At 36.6% G+C, this 21,925-nt stretch overlaps 2 protein-coding genes and 1 pseudogene across 2 annotated transcripts; 2 read left to right on the top strand and 1 right to left on the bottom strand.

Moving 5' to 3' along the window:
- The first annotated feature begins 2,117 nt into the window (after window positions 1-2,117).
- LOC121780981 (lysine histidine transporter-like 8) lies at window positions 2,118-5,931 on the top strand. The gene is made up of 5 exons (XM_042178647.1): window positions 2,118-2,532; window positions 3,555-3,691; window positions 4,047-4,477; window positions 5,011-5,142; window positions 5,321-5,931. Exons 1-5 carry the CDS (start codon window positions 2,177-2,179, stop codon window positions 5,807-5,809), a joined length of 1,545 nt encoding a protein of 514 aa, XP_042034581.1. The 5' UTR covers window positions 2,118-2,176; the 3' UTR covers window positions 5,810-5,931.
- A 6,363-nt stretch (window positions 5,932-12,294) lies between these two features.
- LOC121782679 lies at window positions 12,295-14,319 on the top strand (annotated as a pseudogene).
- Window positions 14,320-14,679: 360 nt separating this feature from the next.
- On the bottom strand, window positions 14,680-16,086 carry LOC121780852. Its single transcript, XM_042178493.1, has 2 exons — window positions 15,820-16,086; window positions 14,680-15,054 (listed from the first exon to the last, which is right to left on the bottom strand). Exons 1-2 carry the CDS (start codon window positions 15,930-15,932, stop codon window positions 14,847-14,849), a joined length of 321 nt encoding a protein of 106 aa, XP_042034427.1. The 5' UTR covers window positions 15,933-16,086; the 3' UTR covers window positions 14,680-14,846.
- Between the last annotated feature and the right edge of the window lie 5,839 nt (window positions 16,087-21,925).

The raw sequence follows: 21,925 nt of genomic DNA on the forward strand, positions 1-21,925 counted from the left end.
TCGTAAAATTTGGAACCGGAACTGGGCCGCGGTTCAAAATATGGCGGTTCCGGTTCAAGAAAAAAGTTACGGTTCCGGTTCGGAACCAGAACCGGCGGTTACGGTTCCGCGGTTAATCGCGGGAACTGAAAACCTTGGGCATCTTTAGGTCTCAATTCCACTAATTTTTAAACCTAATATTCTTTACATTTCTTAAAATTCGTGCCAGACAAAATGTGACTCCTATTATAGGACGAATGAAACTTGTATTAGTCATAATAATAAATAATAGTAATAAAATAATGATTACTAAAGTTATATTATTTTATTGATATTACAAATAGTATAATTTTTAAATATTCATTAAGACTATGATTAGTTATAATTTGTACTCAATACTAAAAAAATCCCGTTTTAGGTGTTTATAAAAAATAATCTCATTTCCAAAAATGAAAATTTCTCAACTCTTCTTCTTACATAATTTACCTACCTTTTCTCCTCTTCTTCATTTCAATTCGGCATAAATTTAATTGTACTACTACAATTTGTTTTAAATATAATAACCAATTATGTTTGATAAGCAATTTAAATCAGCTTATACATATATAGTTAACAAATAACAAGGACGTACATATAATATATTACCTTAGTGAGTATGAACACAGCTGTGACTTGTGAGATTAAACATTCCAAAACAATAGGAAGCTCTCGTCAAGAAACTACACCTCGAAAAGTTACACACAAATACACATTATGAAAGTTCAAATTAGTTGATGCTAATGTTAGACTAATTATAACTTGTCATTATTATTTTGTCTCCTTTCTATATATTTAATTAACCACTCCATCTCCATCTCCATCTCCATCTCCATCTTTCTAGATATGAAATGACAGAGATAAAATGTCAAAGTGAGACCCACTTTTAGCATATAAGTCAAGTGTAGTTGCTCGGTAGATTTAATTGTTCACGAGTTCCTTGAAAATTTGATACACACTGACATTTTTTTTTGGTAAATAAAACCACGTTACAATATAAAAATAATGTTGTTTTTTAACGAACTGAATTTTATATAATTTATAACGACTTCCTACCGCGAATTAGCGTACCTTTTTCTTACTACTTAATTACCTCCTTTTTGGTTTTGTTGCTTACCATATATCTAACTTCCTTTTTAAAATTGTTTGAACCTCTTTGCTTATTAAAATTCATTAATATATGACCGAAATATATAAGGTGAGATTTGGTGTCCCACTATTGATATCTCATTCACTATATTATAATCTAAATTAATTTTTAAAGTATTATCAATTTAAAATTTATAATGTTATTTGACATAAAGATAAGAAGGGGTATTTGTGTTTAAATTCCAAATTTTTTATTAAATTCTGGTTTTGCAAACTATCTTTAAAATTTTTATGTAAATTACCAAATTATTGTTCATTCTGATTTTGCAACCAATCAAGATTTTGAGTATAATATGGCTTAATAAAAATCATAATTCAATTAATAAAATTATTTAATTTAATATAATCGTATGATATTATCGCTGCCTAAAACATGAAATTTTTTTTGTTGATGTCTGATAGTGCCACAAAAGTACACGATAGTAGCACCAAAAATCTTAATTGGTTGCAATAGTCTAAGCACATCAATATTTTAGTTGTAAAATCTAAACAAATCAATAGTTTGTTAGTTTATAGTCGAATTTTAAAATTAATCTGCAAAACTAGAATTTGCCAAAAATTTAGGAATTTACATACCAATATCCAAGAAAGAATATATCAAAAATTGAAAAATGATACATGGAATGAGTCATGGACCATTGAATGTTGAATGTTATTCAAAATTCAATGACAAGTTCTTGAAATAATTAATATTTCTCTTCTTATTTCTCCATTTCATACTACTAGAATCCGAATCCCTCGGAAGAAAATGAGAGGAATACTTATTGCAATCACAAGAAACTATATAGTAGTAAAGAATATGAGAGTAGTACAATATAATTAGAGAATAATGATATTAAATAGCATGATTTTAGGTTGATGTAGAAAAATTGCCGGTCAACCCAAGCAGTCTACCTTCACACACTCTAATTCAAACCCCTCTGATTTTCTTTAAAAACCACCAAAGTCCCCTCACTACTATCTACATATCATCCCATTTCCCACAAATCGAGTGAGAAAACGATTGTCGGAGATGGTAGAGAATGGCGCAGCAGCTCCGCCGATAGATGGGGGCGAGATATCACCGGCCGCGGCGGCTCCAAACCCCATGCAGAGTCAGTACAACTCGCCCTCTCTCTCGAGGAAGCCGCTGCTGATGATCGAACACCCAAAGGCGAAGGCGAAGGCGAAGACGCCTAATTTCATGACCCCGTTGGGCAGTCCGATCCGAAGGGCGATGAAGATGACGAGGCTTGACCCTCAGGACGCTTGGCTTCCCATCACGGAATCGAGAAACGGTAACGCCTTTTACGCGGCCTTTCACACGCTCTGCGCCGGCATCGGAATCCAGGCGCTCGTCATCCCCGTTGCCTTCACAATTCTTGGATGGTTAGTTAGTTGTGTGTATTTTTTTTACATGCATGCTTATCTTAAATTTTGTTTATTCTTTAAATATATTTAAGTGGGTATATTATTGAAATATTTTAAAGTTTGGTCAAATTCTGATCTGAAAATGATCCAGAAAGATTAACAAGTTCGAAAAATTTGATAGAAAATGTTCCACCTTAGGTCAACAATCAATATGGTGATGTTATTTTTCAACCATACAACATTGTTTTCTTTACGAATGTATGTCCAACGTATGATTTTCTTGTTACCATACAGTTTTATTAAAAAAAATATTGTGGGACAGTTGTAACAAATCTAAACTTTATAATTTTTTCATATAATTTTTAAAATTATGCGACAAACCAGAATTTGAAGCAATTTGACTTTAGTTTTGCAAATTATTTTAATTTCATCCATCATACTCCTTCCGTCCATCATTAAATGTCTCATTTTTTTCTTTTTTGTCCGTCCGCCAATAAATGTCACATTTCACTTTTACTATATTTGGTAAGCTGACCATATATTTCATTAACTCATTTCACTCACATTTTATTATTAGACTAATACTCCCTCCGTCCGCCATTAAATGTCCCATATTTGACCGGCACGTGTTTTAAGAAATTATTTGACTTTATGAAGTAAAGTGGGTAGAAAAGTTGGTGGAATGTGGAGCTTACTTTTATATATTGATTCTATTATAAAATGTGAGTAAAATGAGTTAGTAGGATGTAAGGTTCACTTACCAAATATGGTAAAAGTGAAATGAGATATTTATTGGCGGAAGGACGATTAAGGAAAAATGAGATATTTATTGGCGGACGGAGGGAGTATATAAAAGTAGGGCCCACATACCATTAACTTTTTTTATCACTTTCCTTTATAAAGTCAAATAATTTCTTAAAATCTGAGCCGATCATATATGGAATATTTAATCATGGACGGAGGGAATACTTTTTTTTTTTCATGAGATATTTGACTAAACTAACTCTTGTAAATATGTTTGGGACAATGGTGTACTGTAGGAGTTGGGGAATCATAAGTTTGACAGTGGCATTTGTATGGCAACTATACACTTTCTGGCTTTTGACCAATCTCCATGAATCCACGGAAACCGGAATGCGCTACAGCCGATATCTCCAACTCTTCGATGCTATCTTTGGTACGATTTATTGATACCCCTTCTTGTTTACAAATATCGATAGGGGCTGAGATTTATAAATTTTGTTTTAAAGTATATTTTCAGATGTTATTAAGTTATTTGTAAGGACTTTTACACAACAATATACATTAAATTTAGATATATTTTAAAAATTTATAAAAGAAATTAGTGTTAAGAAAAGAATTCATTAAGGTCTTTAGCCCTACCTCTACCACATGGATCCACCCCGTTGTTTGATATCGACAAATTAGTGATTCTGACTCTTCTATATATGAGTGGACAACTCAGGCTTGTAAAGGAGTAAATGACTCATTTCTAACATGATTCTTCCTCTCTCTCTTAATGAATTTGATAGGAGAGAAGATGGGGAAGATATTTGCATTGTTTCCGATCCTGTACTTATCCGGCGGCACGTGTGTAGCCTTGATTGTTGTGGGCGGCTCCACCTCCAAGCTCTTCTATCAAATAGTTTGCGGCGGCGGAGGCTGCCCCAAAGATCCTCTGACAATGGTGGAGTGGTACCTCGTGTTCACATCGGCGGCAGTGCTTGTGTCGCAGCTGCCCAATCTGAACTCTATTGCGGGGGTGTCGCTGATCGGGGCAGTGACGGCGGTCGGGTATTGCACGATGATGTGGTCCGTGTCGGTGACGGAGGGGCGGCTCCCGGGCGTGTCGTACGACCGTGTCAAGCCGAATACTAACACGGAGTGGTTCTTTGGGCTTCTAAATGCCTTTGGTATCATCGCTTTTGCCTTTAGAGGCCATAACGTTACTCTTGAGATCCAGGTATCTAGTACACCCCTCGTCCCACTATAAGCGAGACGTGACATTTTTCTTTGAATGAGATCTAAGAAAATGATGTTTAGAGTATTAAGTAGAAAGAGAATCATCTAGAGGAGTAAACATATGATAAAATATGTAGTTGCCAGAACAAGAAATGACTTACTTTAGGTTACTTTAGGTAGGACGGAGAGAGACATTTTTACACACCACGTATGATTGGATTTTATTTTTCCATTATCTTACGTTACATTTTTTAGTGAAATTGTTTCTGATATGATAATTGGAAAATTGTACACGGATATTACATCCGGTTATTCAAACGATGTTGTTTGGTTGAAAAGAATCAATAATATATTAAACTTAGAAGATATGATTTTTTCGCAGTTGGATAATTGTAAATAAATTCAAACTTAGGTCTTTCTTGCTAATTTTAAAGTTGCGGGGGAGACCAAACTCCGTTATTTTTGCTAAATTTGGCCTATCTGTCTGTTTTTTTTTTCTAAATTCTGGAGTTTGGATTGAAACTTGAAATCTAGGGAACTATGCCATCAAGTGAGAAGAAGCCATCTCGTGAGCCCATGTGGAGAGGGATCCAAGGAGCATATATCGTGATCGCGTTGTGCCTATTTCCTATTGCAATCGGCGGGTATTGGGCGTATGGCAATAAGGTACTTGAATCGATCTATCTCGTATTTTATTTCGTTTGCTATAAAAAAAGTATTGAAATCATTATATAAGTCTCATTAGCTATTTTTTTTTTCTATGTCAATTGATTTTAGGTTTAACTTAGCTAACATTACATTTGTGAGGAAATCGAAAAATGACTGACCCAGTTATATATCTCAGATACCAGAAAACGGAGGCATGTTGGCGGCAATATACGCTTTCCACGGCCGCGACACGTCTCAATCGGTCCTGGGGCTAATAAGCCTATTCGTGATCATCAATGCGGTGAGCTCATTCCAGATATACGGAATGCCAATGTTCGATGATGTGGAGTCGAAGATCACCAAGAGGCTGAAGAGGCCGCTGCCGTGGTGGCTAAGGGTGATCTCGAGGTTCATGTTCGGGTACGGGTGCTTCTTCGTGGCGGTGGCCATCCCCTTTCTAGGGAGCATGGCGGGGTTGATTGGTGGGATTGCAGTTCCGGTGACGTTCGTATATCCGAGTTTGATGTGGATTAAGGTGAAGAAGCCGCAGAGACATGGCTTCATGTGGTGCCTCAATTGGGGGCTAGCCATTGCTGGGATTTTGCTCACTGTCTTACTTGTTGCTGCTGGTATATATGTTGTTATTGACACTGGGGTTGAAATTAGCTTCTTCAAGCCTCACTAAATATTTCTCAACTCCATTTTATATCATGTCATTTTACTATGATTTCAAGATTCTTAGACTCATGTTTCCTAACATTTGTAATTTCGTGCGTAATATATGGTGTATTAATGTTCGTAGTAAAATACTCCCTTTGTCTTCTGAAGTAGGGACATATTTAAGAAAAAATGTATTAAGCAAGTTAAGTAATGAATAATAAAGTAGAAAAAGAAAGAGGTAGAAAGATGAATAAAAAATAAAGTAAGAGACAAGCTAGAAAGGTGGTCATTATTTGCCAAATAAGGAAATGACTCAGCTATAATTAGAAAACCTAAAAAGGAATAGAATTAGCTACAACGGGCGGAGGAAGGACTATGTAAACATTTTGAATATGTATCGTAAGGATAAGCCTTGAATGTTTACTATACCCCTATACCCCCATTATTATGTATTTTGTTAATTTTGTTTGGTCCATATTAATTGTCTCATTTTATATTTTACTCCCTCCGTCCGTCATTAGGAGGGTCATTTGAGTTTGACACGGGTTTTAAAAAATACAAGGGAAAGTGGGTGAAAAAGATAGTGAAATGTGAGATTCATTTTTATATATTGATGTTATAATAAAATGTGAGGAGAATGAGTTAGTGAAAAGTGAGATCAGCCTATCATTTATAGCAAAGGTGAACGGGGACTCCTAATGACGGACGGACTAAAATAATTAAATGGGACTATTAATGGCGGACGGAGAGAGTACTATTTTAGTAAATGAACTATATTCCACTAACTCATTCCATTTATAATTATTAGTATAAATTTAATATATAAAATTAAGATTCACAATTCACTAACTTTTCCTTTTTCACTTTATACAACAAAGTCAAACATTTTGTATGGGTATTATAAGTGAAATGTTTCTTCTTTTTTGGCAATAATTAAATCACTTATCTTTTTCTATTTTATCCTCTTATCTATCCTACTTTAGTATCTTTTTCTCTATTTTATTTTCTTCTCTTTCTTATTTTACAATTTACTCCCCTACTACCATAAAAATAGGAAGAAATAGAAATAAAAGGTTATAGGAGTATTGTTATTAGAAATTGGATCGCACCTAATAACAGAGAAAAACTTACCTATTATAGAAAGTGGCTAATCTTGTGGAGTGGACCAAAATAAAAAAGAAAACTTTTTTTATAGAACGGAGAAAGTATAATTTAATTTACTAAACATCACTATCTAGATTTCTATACTAAAATAGAAACTTCTAACTTAGATTGGAATGGAAAGAGAGTATTGAATTTGGGACGGTGAGTTAGGTACCGAGCTTAGTCTGTTCACCTATAGGAACTAGGAAGGAATGCCCTTAAATTGTACTCCCTCTGTCCCATAATAGATGTCACACTTTGGAGATAGCACATGATTTTAGGAGATATTATTTTATGTGTTAAGTGGTGAGAGAAAATATATTTTATAATTGATGTGAGAGGGAACTTTTTCCAAAAGATTAAATGTGACATCTTTTGTGGGACAAACTAAAAAGGAAAGTGTGACATCTACTATGGGACGGAGGGAGTACTACTCCCTCCGTCCCACAAAAGATGTCACAGTTGTGAGACGTCATAGGAATTTAGGAGGTTTCGTTTTGTTTGTTAAGTGGAGAGAAAAAATATAATATTTATATTAATGTGAGATACTCCCTCCGTCCCACAAGAATATGCACTCTTCCTTTTTAGTCCATCCCACAAGAATATGCACTTTCTAATTTTGGAAACTTTTTTCACTCTGATTTGGTGGGACTCATTCTCCATTAACAATACTTTAATTACTTTTTCTATATACCTCTCTTACTTTCCCAATTTTGAATTAAATCTCGTGACTAACCTAAAGTGCATATTATTTGGGGATGGAGGGAGTATAACTTTTTCTTAAAATAGAAATGTGACATATTTAATTGGAAAGACTAAAATGTAAAGTGAGACATCTTTTATGAGACAGGGGAAGTACTAGAACATATAGTAGCATTTATTGTTACATACCAAATAAATAATTTGTAAATACTCTCCACATTCACGAAAAATATGACACATTGTGAATGACACGGGTTTTAATGTAGAATTGAGAAAGTAAGAGAGAAGAGAAAAAAGTAAGAGAGAAGTAGTGCTAGTGGAATGTGAGGTCCGTATTATTAGTAAGAGAGAAGAGAAAAATGTAAGAGAGAAGTTGTTGAAAACTTTCCTTTTTTTTAATGTGTTCTATTTTTCATGGAAATGTGCTCTATTTTTCCTGGAGGGAGAGTATTACTGCTACTTATAAATATGTAAAATGCATTCTTTATGTTCTGATCTTTATTAATTGAGTTATTCTTTTACGTATTTTTATAAATCTATACAACTGTAGGTTGATCCTACTTTCCACTAACTCGTTCTCCTCACATTTTATTATAAAACTAATATATAAAAATGGATCTTACATTTCACTATCTTTTTTCACCCATTTTCCTTCGTATTTCTTAAAATCCGTGCCGAACTCAAATGAAACTTCTAATGATGGACTGATGAATTAAATAAAAATGAGTTTCACATTTCACTATCTTTTTTCATCCACTTTAATTATATTTCTTAAAACCTGTACCGAACTCAAATAAGATTTCTATCAACTGACGTAAAAATTACTAGTAATAGAGCATGCAGTGGTTAGGATTAAAAGAGAAAATCTTAATGGATGCCAAAGCAAGCTTTATACAAGTTAATTAATATTATCAGTAACTCTATGAATTATAATTAAATAGAGTTGGTTATATTCAGTTTTTATTTAAGATCATGAAAAGTGATTTTTAATGATCAATCAACGGTCAGACTTAAGCTTTTCCCAATTGACTACATCGGTTTTGATTGGTCATGAAAAAGCTAAAAAAAATCCATTAATATTTCTGTGGTTATTCTTGATCCAATGATTTGAACCTTTTTATAATTACTATGTTCTCCTTTCCCCATCATCTCCTTTAATTACTTGGATGAATGACCTCTCCCACGTTGAATTTGGCCATGATAAATATCTTTAAATTTTTCTTTAAATTGAGTAGACAATTTTTGATTAATTTTACAAGCAATGTAGATATCATAATTCACCTCAATATAACGGAGGTGAAGTAGTAGCCTCACAAGATGATTCATATCATATGTTCAAATTTTATATAATAAAGCAGTATGTACTAATTTATCGATCATATAAATCAATATCAATTCAAATAAGTTTAAGAAAATGGATCAAATCCATGATGGATAATGTAAGAGTAGTTTGCTTTGTTGTTTCATGAAAATTATATGAGAAGGTGGTTAATGGCGTCATGACATGGCATCACTGCAGACGTCAGGAATGAATGCTTTATGTTGATAAAATTAGCTATAAAAGTGGTTTATACTTTTAATAAAAAGATGATCAAATTTGAACTTACCATTTTTATTGGCATAACCAATCATAAAAAATGTAATTCTATTCATACATAACATAATTATTCATCACTGAATTTTATAATTAGTCCCTGAAAAATGGGATTTGTATTATTTTTTAATTCTAAGTAGAAATCATATTTCAGGGAAAAAGAAATCACATATGAAGGGTCTCTATGACTGTTTTGCTCCTAAGAGCATGCACAACGGTGGCGCCGGGCCCGCGTCCGTCCGCGCCACTGGCAAGGACGAGGCTCGCCGCCGCTGGCACGGCGCTGCTCGATGCATCTTCAAACGCAACTTCAAACGCACGAGGCCATGATATTGGGTCTCCAAAAACAATTAGGGTTAGTGCCGCTGGATCAATAGTCTTCCACGGGTAATATTAGCCAATAATTATGTAATTTTTAATTTTTAGGAGTTTAATTATGTAGTTTTTAATTTTTAGGAGTTTAATTATGTAATTTTTAACTTTTTAGTATTTTAATTATGTAATTTTTAATTTTTAGGATTTTAATTATGTCTTTTTTATTTTATTTGTAATTTGTAATATTTATTGTGGTTTTTTAATGAATTTTAATATTATGGAAATGTTTTTTGTTTAATTGAATTTTAAATTGAATTGTGCTCGTCCTTGCGGAAGAGCACAGCTTTGGGTGTTGTGCTTTTGCCAGAGAGCAGGCAAGAATGGTGGCGTCGGGTCCACAACCGTGCTCGCTGGCAAGAGCACGATTGTGGTTGCTCTACGGCCGAATGTATGATTCTTTTTTTTTTTAATCTTTCATTACACATACTGACATACTTTATGATATAGCAATCATTCTTGTAATTAAGGAAACCAAAGCAATCATGAAGAAAGCTGACATTTATTAATTAAAAGAACGATAATTGCATCATAAAGTAATAATGAAAGATAAAAAGACTCATGTCCTTCATGGGTCATGGGCAAAATAGTTATCAGAGACTCCATATCTGATTTTTTATTGTCCAATTTTGTGATCTTTTATACTTCAAGTATGTAAAAACTGCTAATCCCATAATCTAGGGATTCATTATGAAATTCCCTCTAAAACCATACTACATTACTTTTGTATTAAACATCAGTGAATAACGAGGAACATGTATAGTACTAGTAACAATATTAAGGATATTATTTTAAAATATCCAACAATAATTCCACTCCATATATAAATTTGTTGTAGCATGGCGAGAAATTTCCCTATCACTTTACTTGATAACAATAATTCTCAAGACTTTTCATAGAAAGAAATTTATATAACATTCATAGTATATACTTTTTTCCAAATGAATGTGCTTGCACATAGAAAATTCATTGCACACATATCTAATAAAGCAACTTAATCTGCCCTAGAAAACTAAGGGCTTCGCATAATTAAAGGACCACTATTGTTCACACCTCCCATAATCTCTAATTACATAAACTTATCACTACTTTTATACACAAAAATTGATTAAAATAAATGACTTTGTTCAGTTTAAAAATATATCATACTTTACTGCCCCTCATTTCCCATGGAAAGTCCCTAATTTGTGTATGTTAGACGTAACAAAAATTGAGAAATTGTGGAGAAAATATTCCATGGTCTTGACACACCAAGTTGGCAATATAATTTGGTGTGACAAACTAATAGTTTTTTGACAAGTGTAATTAATAACCATGTGTAATATGACAACTAAATACGCCTAATATATGGAACATTTCCTTAATTTATTGGCCTTTATTTCTTTTATTGAAATTTTTGGTGCACATAAATTTTATTTTCTCATTTTTAATTTTTTTTATACTATACTATTGAAATATTGAATATAAGAATTAATTTATAAATATGCTAACAAGTGTAATTATATATAATATTGAAACTAAATGCATCTAAATTACTTTTCGCATTTTTATGCTTTTATTTCTTTAATTAAATATTTTGATGCATATTAAATTTATTTTTTAGAAAAATAAAATAAAATTTATCTCCTACCTTTAATATTTTTCATTAACTTTGTATATGTTATTAAAAATTAAGATTAACTAAGTTCAAATTATAACATTTTATCACTACTTCTATAGATTTTTTATAAAATAAAAAATAAAGTGTCATTTTAGTATATTAATTTATTATGACTACAATTTAGTTTTCTTGGAATATTAATTAATTAATATTCATCAAAAAATATGTTTTCTTCCATCTTTAACATTTTACTGTATATGTTATTGAAATTTTGATGCATATAAATTTGTTCCGTTGCATAACAAATGTAAGTGTTCTTACACTATTAATATTTTATTTTCTTGCTTAATTTTTTAAAATTATTTTTACATGTTATTAAATATATTAAAAGTTGTAAATAATTAATTAATTAATATTCTAATAAAGTTCAAATTAATTAATTTCAATTTTGAATACTCCTATAATAGTATAAAAAATTAGACAAAAATGAACCTTATATGCATAAAAAATTTCAAATAAAAGGAATAAAGGCTAATAAATTGATGAAATCTTCCATATATTAGGTGTATTTAGTTTCCATAATACAAATGGTTATTGATAACACTTGTCAAAAACTATAAGTTTGTCATACCAAAACATATTGCCAACTTAGTGTGTCAAGACCAATGAATATTTTCTCGAAATTGTGAGAAAAATATGATTGGTATTCCTCATGAGTAAAGTTTTATTAAAGGAAAAGATTTCATTTTGTTTTCCTCATGTTTTTTGTTGTCATTAAACGACCATGTTTTTCAGAACATATTTTTTCAGCTATCGATTTCTCATACTCTCTTTGAGAAGAACGAAACAAGAAATGCACTACGTGTCATGCACTTGTCTCTATTATTTCATCAAAAAAAAATTGATTTTAATAAAAGCAGCCAATGCCATTGTGGGAATGGTCTAACGTTCACTTTATACTTTCCTCCACTCTTTGATCTTTGTAATATTCATGACAAACTTCGCTTCACGACATCAAACAAAACCGAAATTGGTATAAATTGTGTGACCAATTACTAATGACGTAATAAAATTGATTCTGAGCTGAGATTTCGTCGTTCAAATATGCATCAACTTATTATCTAAAAAATTAACCAACATCATGTCTGTATCATGTATCCAGAAAAAAATGAAACAAATTAAAGTACTGAGAGGGCCCATAAATTATTTAATCAGCAAAATATAAAAAAAAGTTGAACTAAATTTCTATATAAACCTCAGCATCTCATGTTGATTCTGAAGAGTGACAGCATATTTCAGCCAGATTCAAAAGTGATACTGTAATAAAAATGAGTGAACTAGCTGATTCTACTCCAAGAAGCCCGTTTTCGAGCGCGAGCCGAATGATGACTCCTCTGGCTAGCCCCGTGAAAAACGCCATAACTAGCATGCAAACTTATCTCAAAGAAGTAGGGCACCTCACCAAGCTCGATCCCCAGGATTCGTGGCTTCCAATTACGGAGTCGAGAAATGGGAATGCTTACTATGCTGCATTCCACACCCTCAGTTCTGGAATTGGATTCCAGGCCCTCCTTCTTCCTCTAGCTTTCACAACCCTCGGCTGGTAAATTTTCTGTGCAAAGATGATCACCATTTTGTATATAGTTGAAGAAGTATTGGATAACTAATCTTACTTTATTCAGGGTTTGGGGAATTATCAGCCTGTATTTGGCATTCATTTGGCAATTATACACCTATGGCTACTGATACAGCTCCATGAATCCGTTCCTGGAACGCGGCTACAGCCGATACCTCAGGCTTGTCCATAAGCTGCTTTTGGTAATTATCCTATTATACTACCTGTACAAAAATACAATGGAAAAAGATGAGTACACTAAGCATATTATATACTGAGTCCTGACTGGAAATTTACTGATGCCTGAAAATCTTCTTGATTTTGCTCTCTAGGGGGAAGATGGGGGAAAATACTGGCCCTGTTTCCAACTCTTTACCTAGCCGGTGGAACCTGCGTTAGCCTAATAATGATAGGAGGAAGCACATTGAAGATCTTCTTCCACAGTATGTGGTACAACTTGCAATACTAATACACTCTCAGTAGTGGAGTGGTACCTTGTGTTTGTGTGCTCAGCAGTGATCTTGGCTCAGCTCCCCAACCTCAACTCCATCGCCGGAATTTCTCTTGTAAGTGCAATCACTGCGGTGACATACTGTACTCTAACATGGGTCCTGTCAGTCTCCAAAGCCAGGCCACCCGGTGTATCATATGAGCCCGTTTGGACGAAATCGGAAGTTGGGAATGTTCAAGCGTTTTAAACGCTCTTGGAATCATAGCATTTTCTTTCAGGGGCCACAACCTTGTGTTAGAGATTCAGGTAAGGGGAAATTTATGTGATGTTTTGTTTGGCAAAAGGAGGGGGGGGTGTTTACTGATAGGAATGATGTTTTTGTGTTGTTGTTTACAGGGAACCATGCCTTCGACTGATAAGAATCCATCTAGTTTGCCAATGTGGAAAGGAGTGAGGTTTTCGTATATGATTATCGCCTGCTGCTTGTTTCCAATGGCCCATAGGGGGTTACTGGGCTTACGGGAATTTGGTATCATCTTGATACTTGGAAATAATATAATAAAATCAATCGAATTAGATATATCATAGTATCATACAACAATTCTAAAGCATGAAATCAAATTTGAAATAATACAGATACCCCAAATGGAGGAATGTTGAGTGTGTTGGACAAGTACCACAGGAACGACACGCCAAGGGTGGTTTTGGGGTTGACAAGCCTATTCTTCTTGATCAACAGCCTTACCTCGTTCCAGATATATGCCATGCCAGCCTTTGACAATATGGAGTTCAGGTATACGAGCAAAAACGATGGGCCATGCCCATGGTGGCTGAGAGCAAGTATACGAGTGTTTTTTGGCTGCCTCACATTGTTCATTTCAGTGGCTCTGCATTCTTGAAAACCTGGCTGGGTTTATTGGAGGGATTGCCTTACCTGTTACGCTTGCATATCCATGCTTATGTTGGATTAGGATCAAGGAATCCTCAAAGATACAGTTCGATGTGGTGGCTGAATTGGGACACTCGGATCTCTGGGAATGATCTTGAGCATTCTCTAGTGTTCGGGGCAATTTGACAATGCAACCCAAGGAATCAGGGTCCATTTCTTCAAACCAGAATAACTGAAGAATCAAATTTTCTGTGTATCTCCTGCACTTTCTACTCAAGACATGCAAATTCTCACGAAATTAAGGACTCCTGAAATATAATTTTGTATTTGTACCAATAGATAAAGAAAAAATTAATGCCATCTTATTCAGAGATGGCTGAGACTGCTTCCTGAAACATTTCGATAATTGAATAAGCAATCAGAAGAATTCACAATCTCGCATACGACATCAGGGACAGGTCAAAATCGATATGAAAACTTACCTATAGTCAAGAAAAATAATGAATGGCAATTAAACCAGAATAAGGAATGTGTCAAGAGGATTTACTAAATTCATTTCCTAATCAGCAAGATTCAAGTGATAGTATTACATTCCATATAAATCAATCAAACGAAACGCTACGGACCAGAAAGCACTTCCTCAGGAAAATTTAAAGAGTCGATTCTTTTGAGAAAAGTTTCCAGAGAAGTGACAGGCTACATAGACAATGGTAAAAGCATCCTCCGCTGCTTCTTCCGAGCCAGTCTAACTTGCTTTGTGATTTTCATACATAAAACCGATACTAGTGTAATACACAGCAAAAGCACAGCTAGCCTTAAATGCCTAAAATATAACGAAACAACTGAGAAGACGAAGATTGCTAAAATGACAAGCTCCCATATGACAAAGATTGCAACATCTACCCTGCAACCAGAAAGAAGCAAAATAAGAAACAACAGAAAACATACTGGAGGTGACCATGTTTTATGTGAAAAATAAATTCAATTCATCTCTTTTTGGAGGAAGGGTCAGTTTAGGTGAAAAAGTAAATAGTTTACAAGGGTAAGAATTAGCTTGAGCATAAACACTTCCACAAAATCTCATCCAAAAAACAAGACACTCATCCATATACCAAATTCAATAACTGTAGAAAACAAAGCCAAACAAGGAGTATAAGTTGTGTCGAATTACAATCAGCTAATTCAAGGAAAAAATCACTTTGCTATGTTTTCTAAACTATTAGAAACCAATGACAAACAAAGAAAGATTTCCCGATAATTTCCTCGGAAGCAAACGACGAATCCAGTGCTCTTAGTACTAATAACTAAATGGTAATTTGCCACGACATATTGCAAAAGAATACATCTAAGTAAGCATTATTATAAATGCGGAATGAGTAACATTCAAGCTCGTGAACATTATTGTTGCCTCAATTTTTGCAATTTACATTATCATCCAGGAAAGATACAAAGGGTTTTAGAACCATATACAAATTTGAAAATCAAAATTGTGAATTATCCTGGAGAAATCTCGAAATCATTAGGACTGCAGATGATTAAGAAGAATAAAAACAACAAGATCTAACTCAAGTCAAATTTCGATGTTGCAATTGACAAGCTCGTAAATAAATAATGCAAGCGAGTAAAAGCAGGGAAGGAAAAGGTGGAAATTAAAGAAGAGGAGAAATACCTAGAAGAGGCGAGATTGGAGGTGGAGGAGAATAAGGAAAAGGAAGGCCAATCGTGCTTGGATCGAGTCTGATACTCTCTAAGCTGCTCCGCCAACTTCGATCGCGTTATCATCCTCAAGTATCGGAGCTGTTCTCCACTACTACGCCGGAATTATTCTCAACACCGCCGATTCTTTGCCTCTTTGCATCGTTGATTTTGTTTGATTTGAGTTATACGCTGTGATTTCGATTTGAAACAAAAATAAATGAAATATGAGTATTCCCTCATATCGTCTCTTACTTTTGCATTTTGGTTCCGTCTTTAATTAATTATCTCATTTTCCTTTTATTTTTTTTAATAAAAACTATTATTTTCATAAATTTAATATTCACTCGCACGTATGATCTCTCATTGTGTGCATGGGTACTCCTCTAAAATCCTTTCTATATCTTGCACCCTCTTTCGTGTTTGAAAATCATTTCGTCTCTGTTGATCTTCCTCTTCTTGAAATTTTCCTCGTATTCTTTTTGATGCTTATCGTTTAGGGAAAACTATAGGATAATACTAATTATCCAATTTAGCAGATTAAATGTCACGCATAGTTTGCTCTAAAGTTTCGCGTAGCTGGCCAGAATAGAAAAAAGTTTCATGCGTCCAACCGCGTTCTCCATTCCTCTATCGTCGATCCTCCTTCATTCATATAGTTAGCTCTGATAAATTTTGAACATTTCGCCCCCCACTTTCATCTCTCGTTCGTTTTCATCGTCGGGAAGCATAGGTGAGTTTTCGAATTAGAACTACGGTCCGCGTGGTCAACTAGGCCTACATCGGCGGAGTATTATGATTTCGTCTCCCTTCTCTTAGTTTAGTTTCTTCCTTCTTGTAAAATGCCTTGAAGCCTCCTGTGTAAAATTTTTTTTTTCTTATGAATGAAAAAATTCTTCTTTCTGCACTTGTGTCTTCGTATAGCTCTTTCGTACTCTCTTTTACTCCTGTTGTGGTTTACTAACTGCTCAGTAAACTGAAATGCCGAACTGACATAGCTGCTTTGTATTCTTACTCTTAAGGAGCTGGAGTACTTCACTGGAAGCGGCTGTACTCTTCCGCTTTAGACGAAGCTGAGAAAAAAGCCATAGCTGACCAGATGAAGAGAATGACGAACTCTTGGCTTGTTTAGTGAAGCTGGAGGCCGACAATAAGGACTTAGAGTCCGAAAAGAAAGAGCTGGAGGCCGAACTGAATACTGCCGTCGCTGAGAGGACTGCGTATGAGGATTTCATCAGCAGGCGCGGGAATGACCATCTCTGAAGTTCAGGAACGAGTTGACGAACTGTGGGAGGAGTATCACGTACTCCGGAGGAACAATGCGCTGGAGAGCTCGGCTTGCCAACAAGTTGTGAAATCATTGCGGCGCTGGGCTTCTCGGTACGACATCGTTCTTTCCCGGCGTCCTTCAATCGAGAGATTCCTTAGGCATTTCCCGCCAACAGATGCTCATACTCCAGCTCAAACCTCTGATCCACTTGCTCAAAATCCTACTCCAAATCAGCAACGAACTCAGGAGCAACCGGAAACGTCAAGACGAGAACGGACTGAAGTTCGTAGAGGAGCTGTGATTATGAGTGAGCAAGATCAACAAATGCTTCGTGAAGAGACTCTTCGCCGCCGAGGTGCCAGTACTTCCCGGACTCAAGGGAAGAGGCGGTAGGTCGATCAGAGCATCTCGTCGACCTGCTTATTCTTCAGCTGCCCGGAACGCCCGAACTCGGCTTCACGAGGATTTTGTGAATAGATGGCTCAACTTTAGCAACCAGGGACAGTAGAATAGTCCTTTGTAATAGCGTAACGCCTTCTCGTAGGGCAGCGGAGTTGTATGCCGAACAAGTTTTAATAAATGAAATCTTCATTTCGCTTCTATCACTGCGTATTTACAGCTCAGCGAAAAAATTTCATCGTGCTCGTCCCGGTCTTATGAAGTAAACTTCTTTGACCGGACTTGTCCTCGGTCTTATGAAATAAACTTCTTTGACCGGACTCGTCTTTGGTCTTATGAAGTAAACTTCTTTGACCGGACTCGTCTTTGGTCTTATAAAGTAAATTTCTTTGACCGGACTTGGTCCTCGGTCTTATGAAATAAACTTCTTTGACCGGACTCGTCTTTGGTCTTATGAAGTAAACTTCTTTGACCGGACTCGTCTTTGGTCTTATGAAGTAAATTTCTTTGACCGGACTAAGTTTGTGTCCTAATTTGGCGAGTTTTATCGCGTGGATCGGACTTTCCCTTGTCCTAATTCGGCGAGTTTTATCGCGTGGATCGGACTTTCCCTTGTCCTAATTCGGCGAGTTTTATCACGTGGATCGGACTTTCCCTTTGTTGCAGTTCGTTTCAGACGAACTGCTTGTTTCTTAAGCTAAATTGTGGTCTTGTATCCTCCTTAGAAGCTTGGACTCACAATCGTTGGCTTATATATGTTCTAAAAAGGGGATCAGCCTTCGAAGAACAAGATACCTCAGTAACATTTGTAAGAGACGACACGCATATAGACAGACAAAACGCACATAGACGAACAAAACGCACATAGACAAACATGAAAAAACAAGTAAAAAACAAAGAAAGCACATACCCCTAGGACCGAACTAGACACAAGACTGACTGACCGGACTGTCTCTTACAAATGGAACTTCTTGAGGTTGGAAATGTACCATGTTCGGGTACTTGTTCTCCTGACATGTGAGTCAATTTGTAAGACCCTTTGCCGAGGACTTCTGACACCGATATGGACCTTCCCATGTGGGTTCGAGTTTGCCCAGCTTTTCTGCTCGGCTTACTTCATTGTTTCTCAAGACGAGATCTCCCACTTGAAATTGCAGCTTTTTCACCCTTTGGTTATAATACCGGGCTACTTGCTCCTTGTACTTGGCTGCTTTTATGCAGGCCAATTCTCTTCTTTCTTCGGCCAGATCTAGTTCGGCTCTCAGTCCGTCATCATTCATTTCTGAGGAGAAATTTAGAGTTCGGGACTGGGTACGCCGATCTCAACCGGAATCACGGCTTCAGTGCCGTACACCAGACTGTACGGAGTTTCACCGTTGGAGGTTTTGGGTGTAGTTCGGTAGGACCATAGGACTTGAGGGAGATTTTCTACCCATTGTCCTTTGGCTTGTTCTAACCGAGCTTTTAACCCTTTCACCAAGATACGGTTTGTTACCTCCGTTTGTCCGTTTGCTTGTGGGTGGGAGACCGAAGTGAACCGCTGTTGAATATTCAGCTCTTGGCACCAATTCTTGAATGTCTTGTCGGTGAACTGAGTCCCATTATCCGAAATGAGGATGTGGGGTATGCCAAATCGGCACACTATGTTCTTCCAGACGAAATCCAATGCCTTCGAGCTCGTTATCGTAGCTAATGGTTCAGCCTCCACCCACTTCGTGAAGTAATCCACGGCAACGATAAGGAATTTCATTTGCCGAGGAGCTTGAGGAAGTGGTCCCACTATGTCTATGCCCCATTGCATGAAAGGCCAAGGGCTTTGCATAGCACATAGATCGGTCTGCGGCATCTTGGGATATTTGCATGAATTTGGCACTTCGTACATGTCTTGACGAGCTGCACTGCTTCTTGTACCAAAGTTGGCCAATAATATCCCATCTCAGAACTTTTTTAGCTAAAGCTCTAGCTCCGATGTGGCTACCGCAAGATCCTTCATGAACTCTTCTCTAAGGATGTAGTCCGTCTCTTCTGGTCCTACACATCGCAATAACGGTTGAAGGTAGGACTTTCTGTATAGGACTCCTTCATGAAGTTCATACCGAAGTGCTCGGCATGTGATTTTCCGAGCTTCTCTCTTATCCTCGGGCAGTTGTCCTTGATCTAGATACTGTAAGATCGGCGTCATCCAGTTCGGCGAGCTGGTTACTGAATGTACCTCAGCTTCATCAATGCTTCGGTGTAGTAATTCCTCCACCTTTGAGCTCGGATATGAGGCCAACTTACTTAAAGTATCTGCTCGGCTGTTTTCCGCTCTGGGAATGCGGATTATCCGAAAATAAGAGAAACTTCGGCTAATGCTTTGCGCTTTGTCAAGTATTTTTTCATCCTCTCATCTCGGGCTTCACTTGTACCCAGCATGTGATTCACTATGACTTGTGAATCACAATGGATTTTGAGAGACTTGATAAATAGACTTTGCGCTAGCTGGAGTCCGGCAAGGAGAGCTTCGTATTCGGCTTCGTTATTAGTGGTTGGGAATAAGAACCGAAGTGAATAAGTTACCTCGTGTCCGTCGGGAGCGATAAGTAGAATACCAGCTCCACTTCCCGTCTTATTCGAAGCTCCATCTACGAATCCACTCCAGCAGTCCGGCGGTTCTACTTCGGATTCTTGGGGCTGTGTTAGTTCGGTATTGGCAGAATTTTTCTGTTCGGCAATAACAGGGATTGCTTGATCGAACTTTGCTCTGCAAGAAAATCTGCCAAGGCTTGTCCTTGATGGCTTTCCGAGGTAGATATTCTATTGAGTGTTCTCCCAACTCTATGGCCCATTTGGCGATTCTGCCTGATGCTTCTGGCTTGGTCAAAACTTGCCGAAGTGGCAGATCGGTTAAGACGCATACCTTGTGAGCATAGAAGTATGGCCGCAGTCTCCTTGCTGCATTTACTAACGCCAGAGCAATTTTTTCCAGAGGTTGATACCTTGTTTCTGGACCTCTTAATGCTCGGCTTGTAAAGTAGATGGGAAGCTGCTTTAGGCCTTCTTCTCGTACAAGCACCGCGCTAATGGTTTGATCTGATGCCGCTAAGTATAAGAATATCACTTCGGCATCTGTTGGAGCAGAGAGAATTGGAAGCTTGGCTAAATAACTTTTGAGCTCGTCAAAAGCCTTTTTCTGCTCGGCTCCCACTCAAACTTTGGTGCCTTTTTCAACACTTTGAAGAACGGTAGTTGCTTTTCGGCTGCTTGGGAAGGAATCTATTCAGTGCGGCTAGACATCCAGTTAGTCTTTGCACATCATGTATGGACTTCGGCATCGCCATGTTGGAACAAAGTTATGCTGACAATATTAGACTTTCCAGATATTGACTACATTCGATGTTTGATGATTTGGATTTGGTGTTTGTTGACCAACAACCCAGAAACTTTCCCGAATCTACCAAAAAGGTACATTTTTGGGGATTGAGTTTGAGGTTGGCTTTTTTGAGCACGTCGAGGGTGGATTTGAGGTTGTCTTCGTACTCCGAAGTGCTTCTGCTTTTGACGACTATGTCGTCAACATACACTTCAACCTCTTTTCCATCAAATGCGAAAAAGCTTATCTACCATCCTTTGATATGTGGCTCCGGCATTCTTTAAACCGAATGGCATCTTTTTATAAGCAAAGATGCCGAAGTCAGTAATGAAAGCCGTTTTTGAAGCATCATTCTCATCCATTAAAACTTGGTGGTAGCCTTTGTATAAATCAAGAAAACAGAAAATTTCGAAGCCGATCAAAGCTTCTACTTTTTTATCTATGTTCGGAAGGGGATAGCAATCTTTAGGACAGTGCTTGTTTAGATCGGTAAAATCTATGCACATCCGCCATCCTCCTTCTTTTTTCTTGATCATCACAGGATTGGCCACCCAAGAAGGATATTTCACCTCGAATAATACATCCGCTTTCAGTAATTGGCGGACTTCGTCATGGATGACTTGATTTCTTTCTGTCGCAAAGAGTCTTTGCTTCTGTTTTATAGGCCGGACTGAAGGATCAATATTTAACCGATGAGTGATTACCTCAGGGGGCACTCCGGTCATGTCCAACGGAGACCATGCAAAGACATCTTTGTACTCCTTGAGGAGCTGGATGGTCTTTTCCCGGAGTAGGGGCGTTCCGCGAAACCGATCTTGACCGTTCTGGATGGATCATCTTCGTATAACTGAACGGTCATTGAGTTCGACTCTGGTGTGACTTCGGTCATTTCGCTTGCCTCTGACTCCGGCTGCTGTGATTGCTATGCTTGATGATGCCGATCTGATTGCTCGGCACTTTTAAGCGCAATCTGCAGACATTCTTTTGCTCTCTTTTGATCACCTCGGATGACCGCTATCCACCTTTAGTGGGAATCTTGATGGTGAGGTGATAAGTAGA

The sequence above is a fragment of the Salvia splendens genome, chromosome 20, assembly GCF_004379255.2.
Source record: "Salvia splendens isolate huo1 chromosome 20, SspV2, whole genome shotgun sequence".
NCBI lineage: Eukaryota > Viridiplantae > Streptophyta > Magnoliopsida > Lamiales > Lamiaceae > Salvia > Salvia splendens.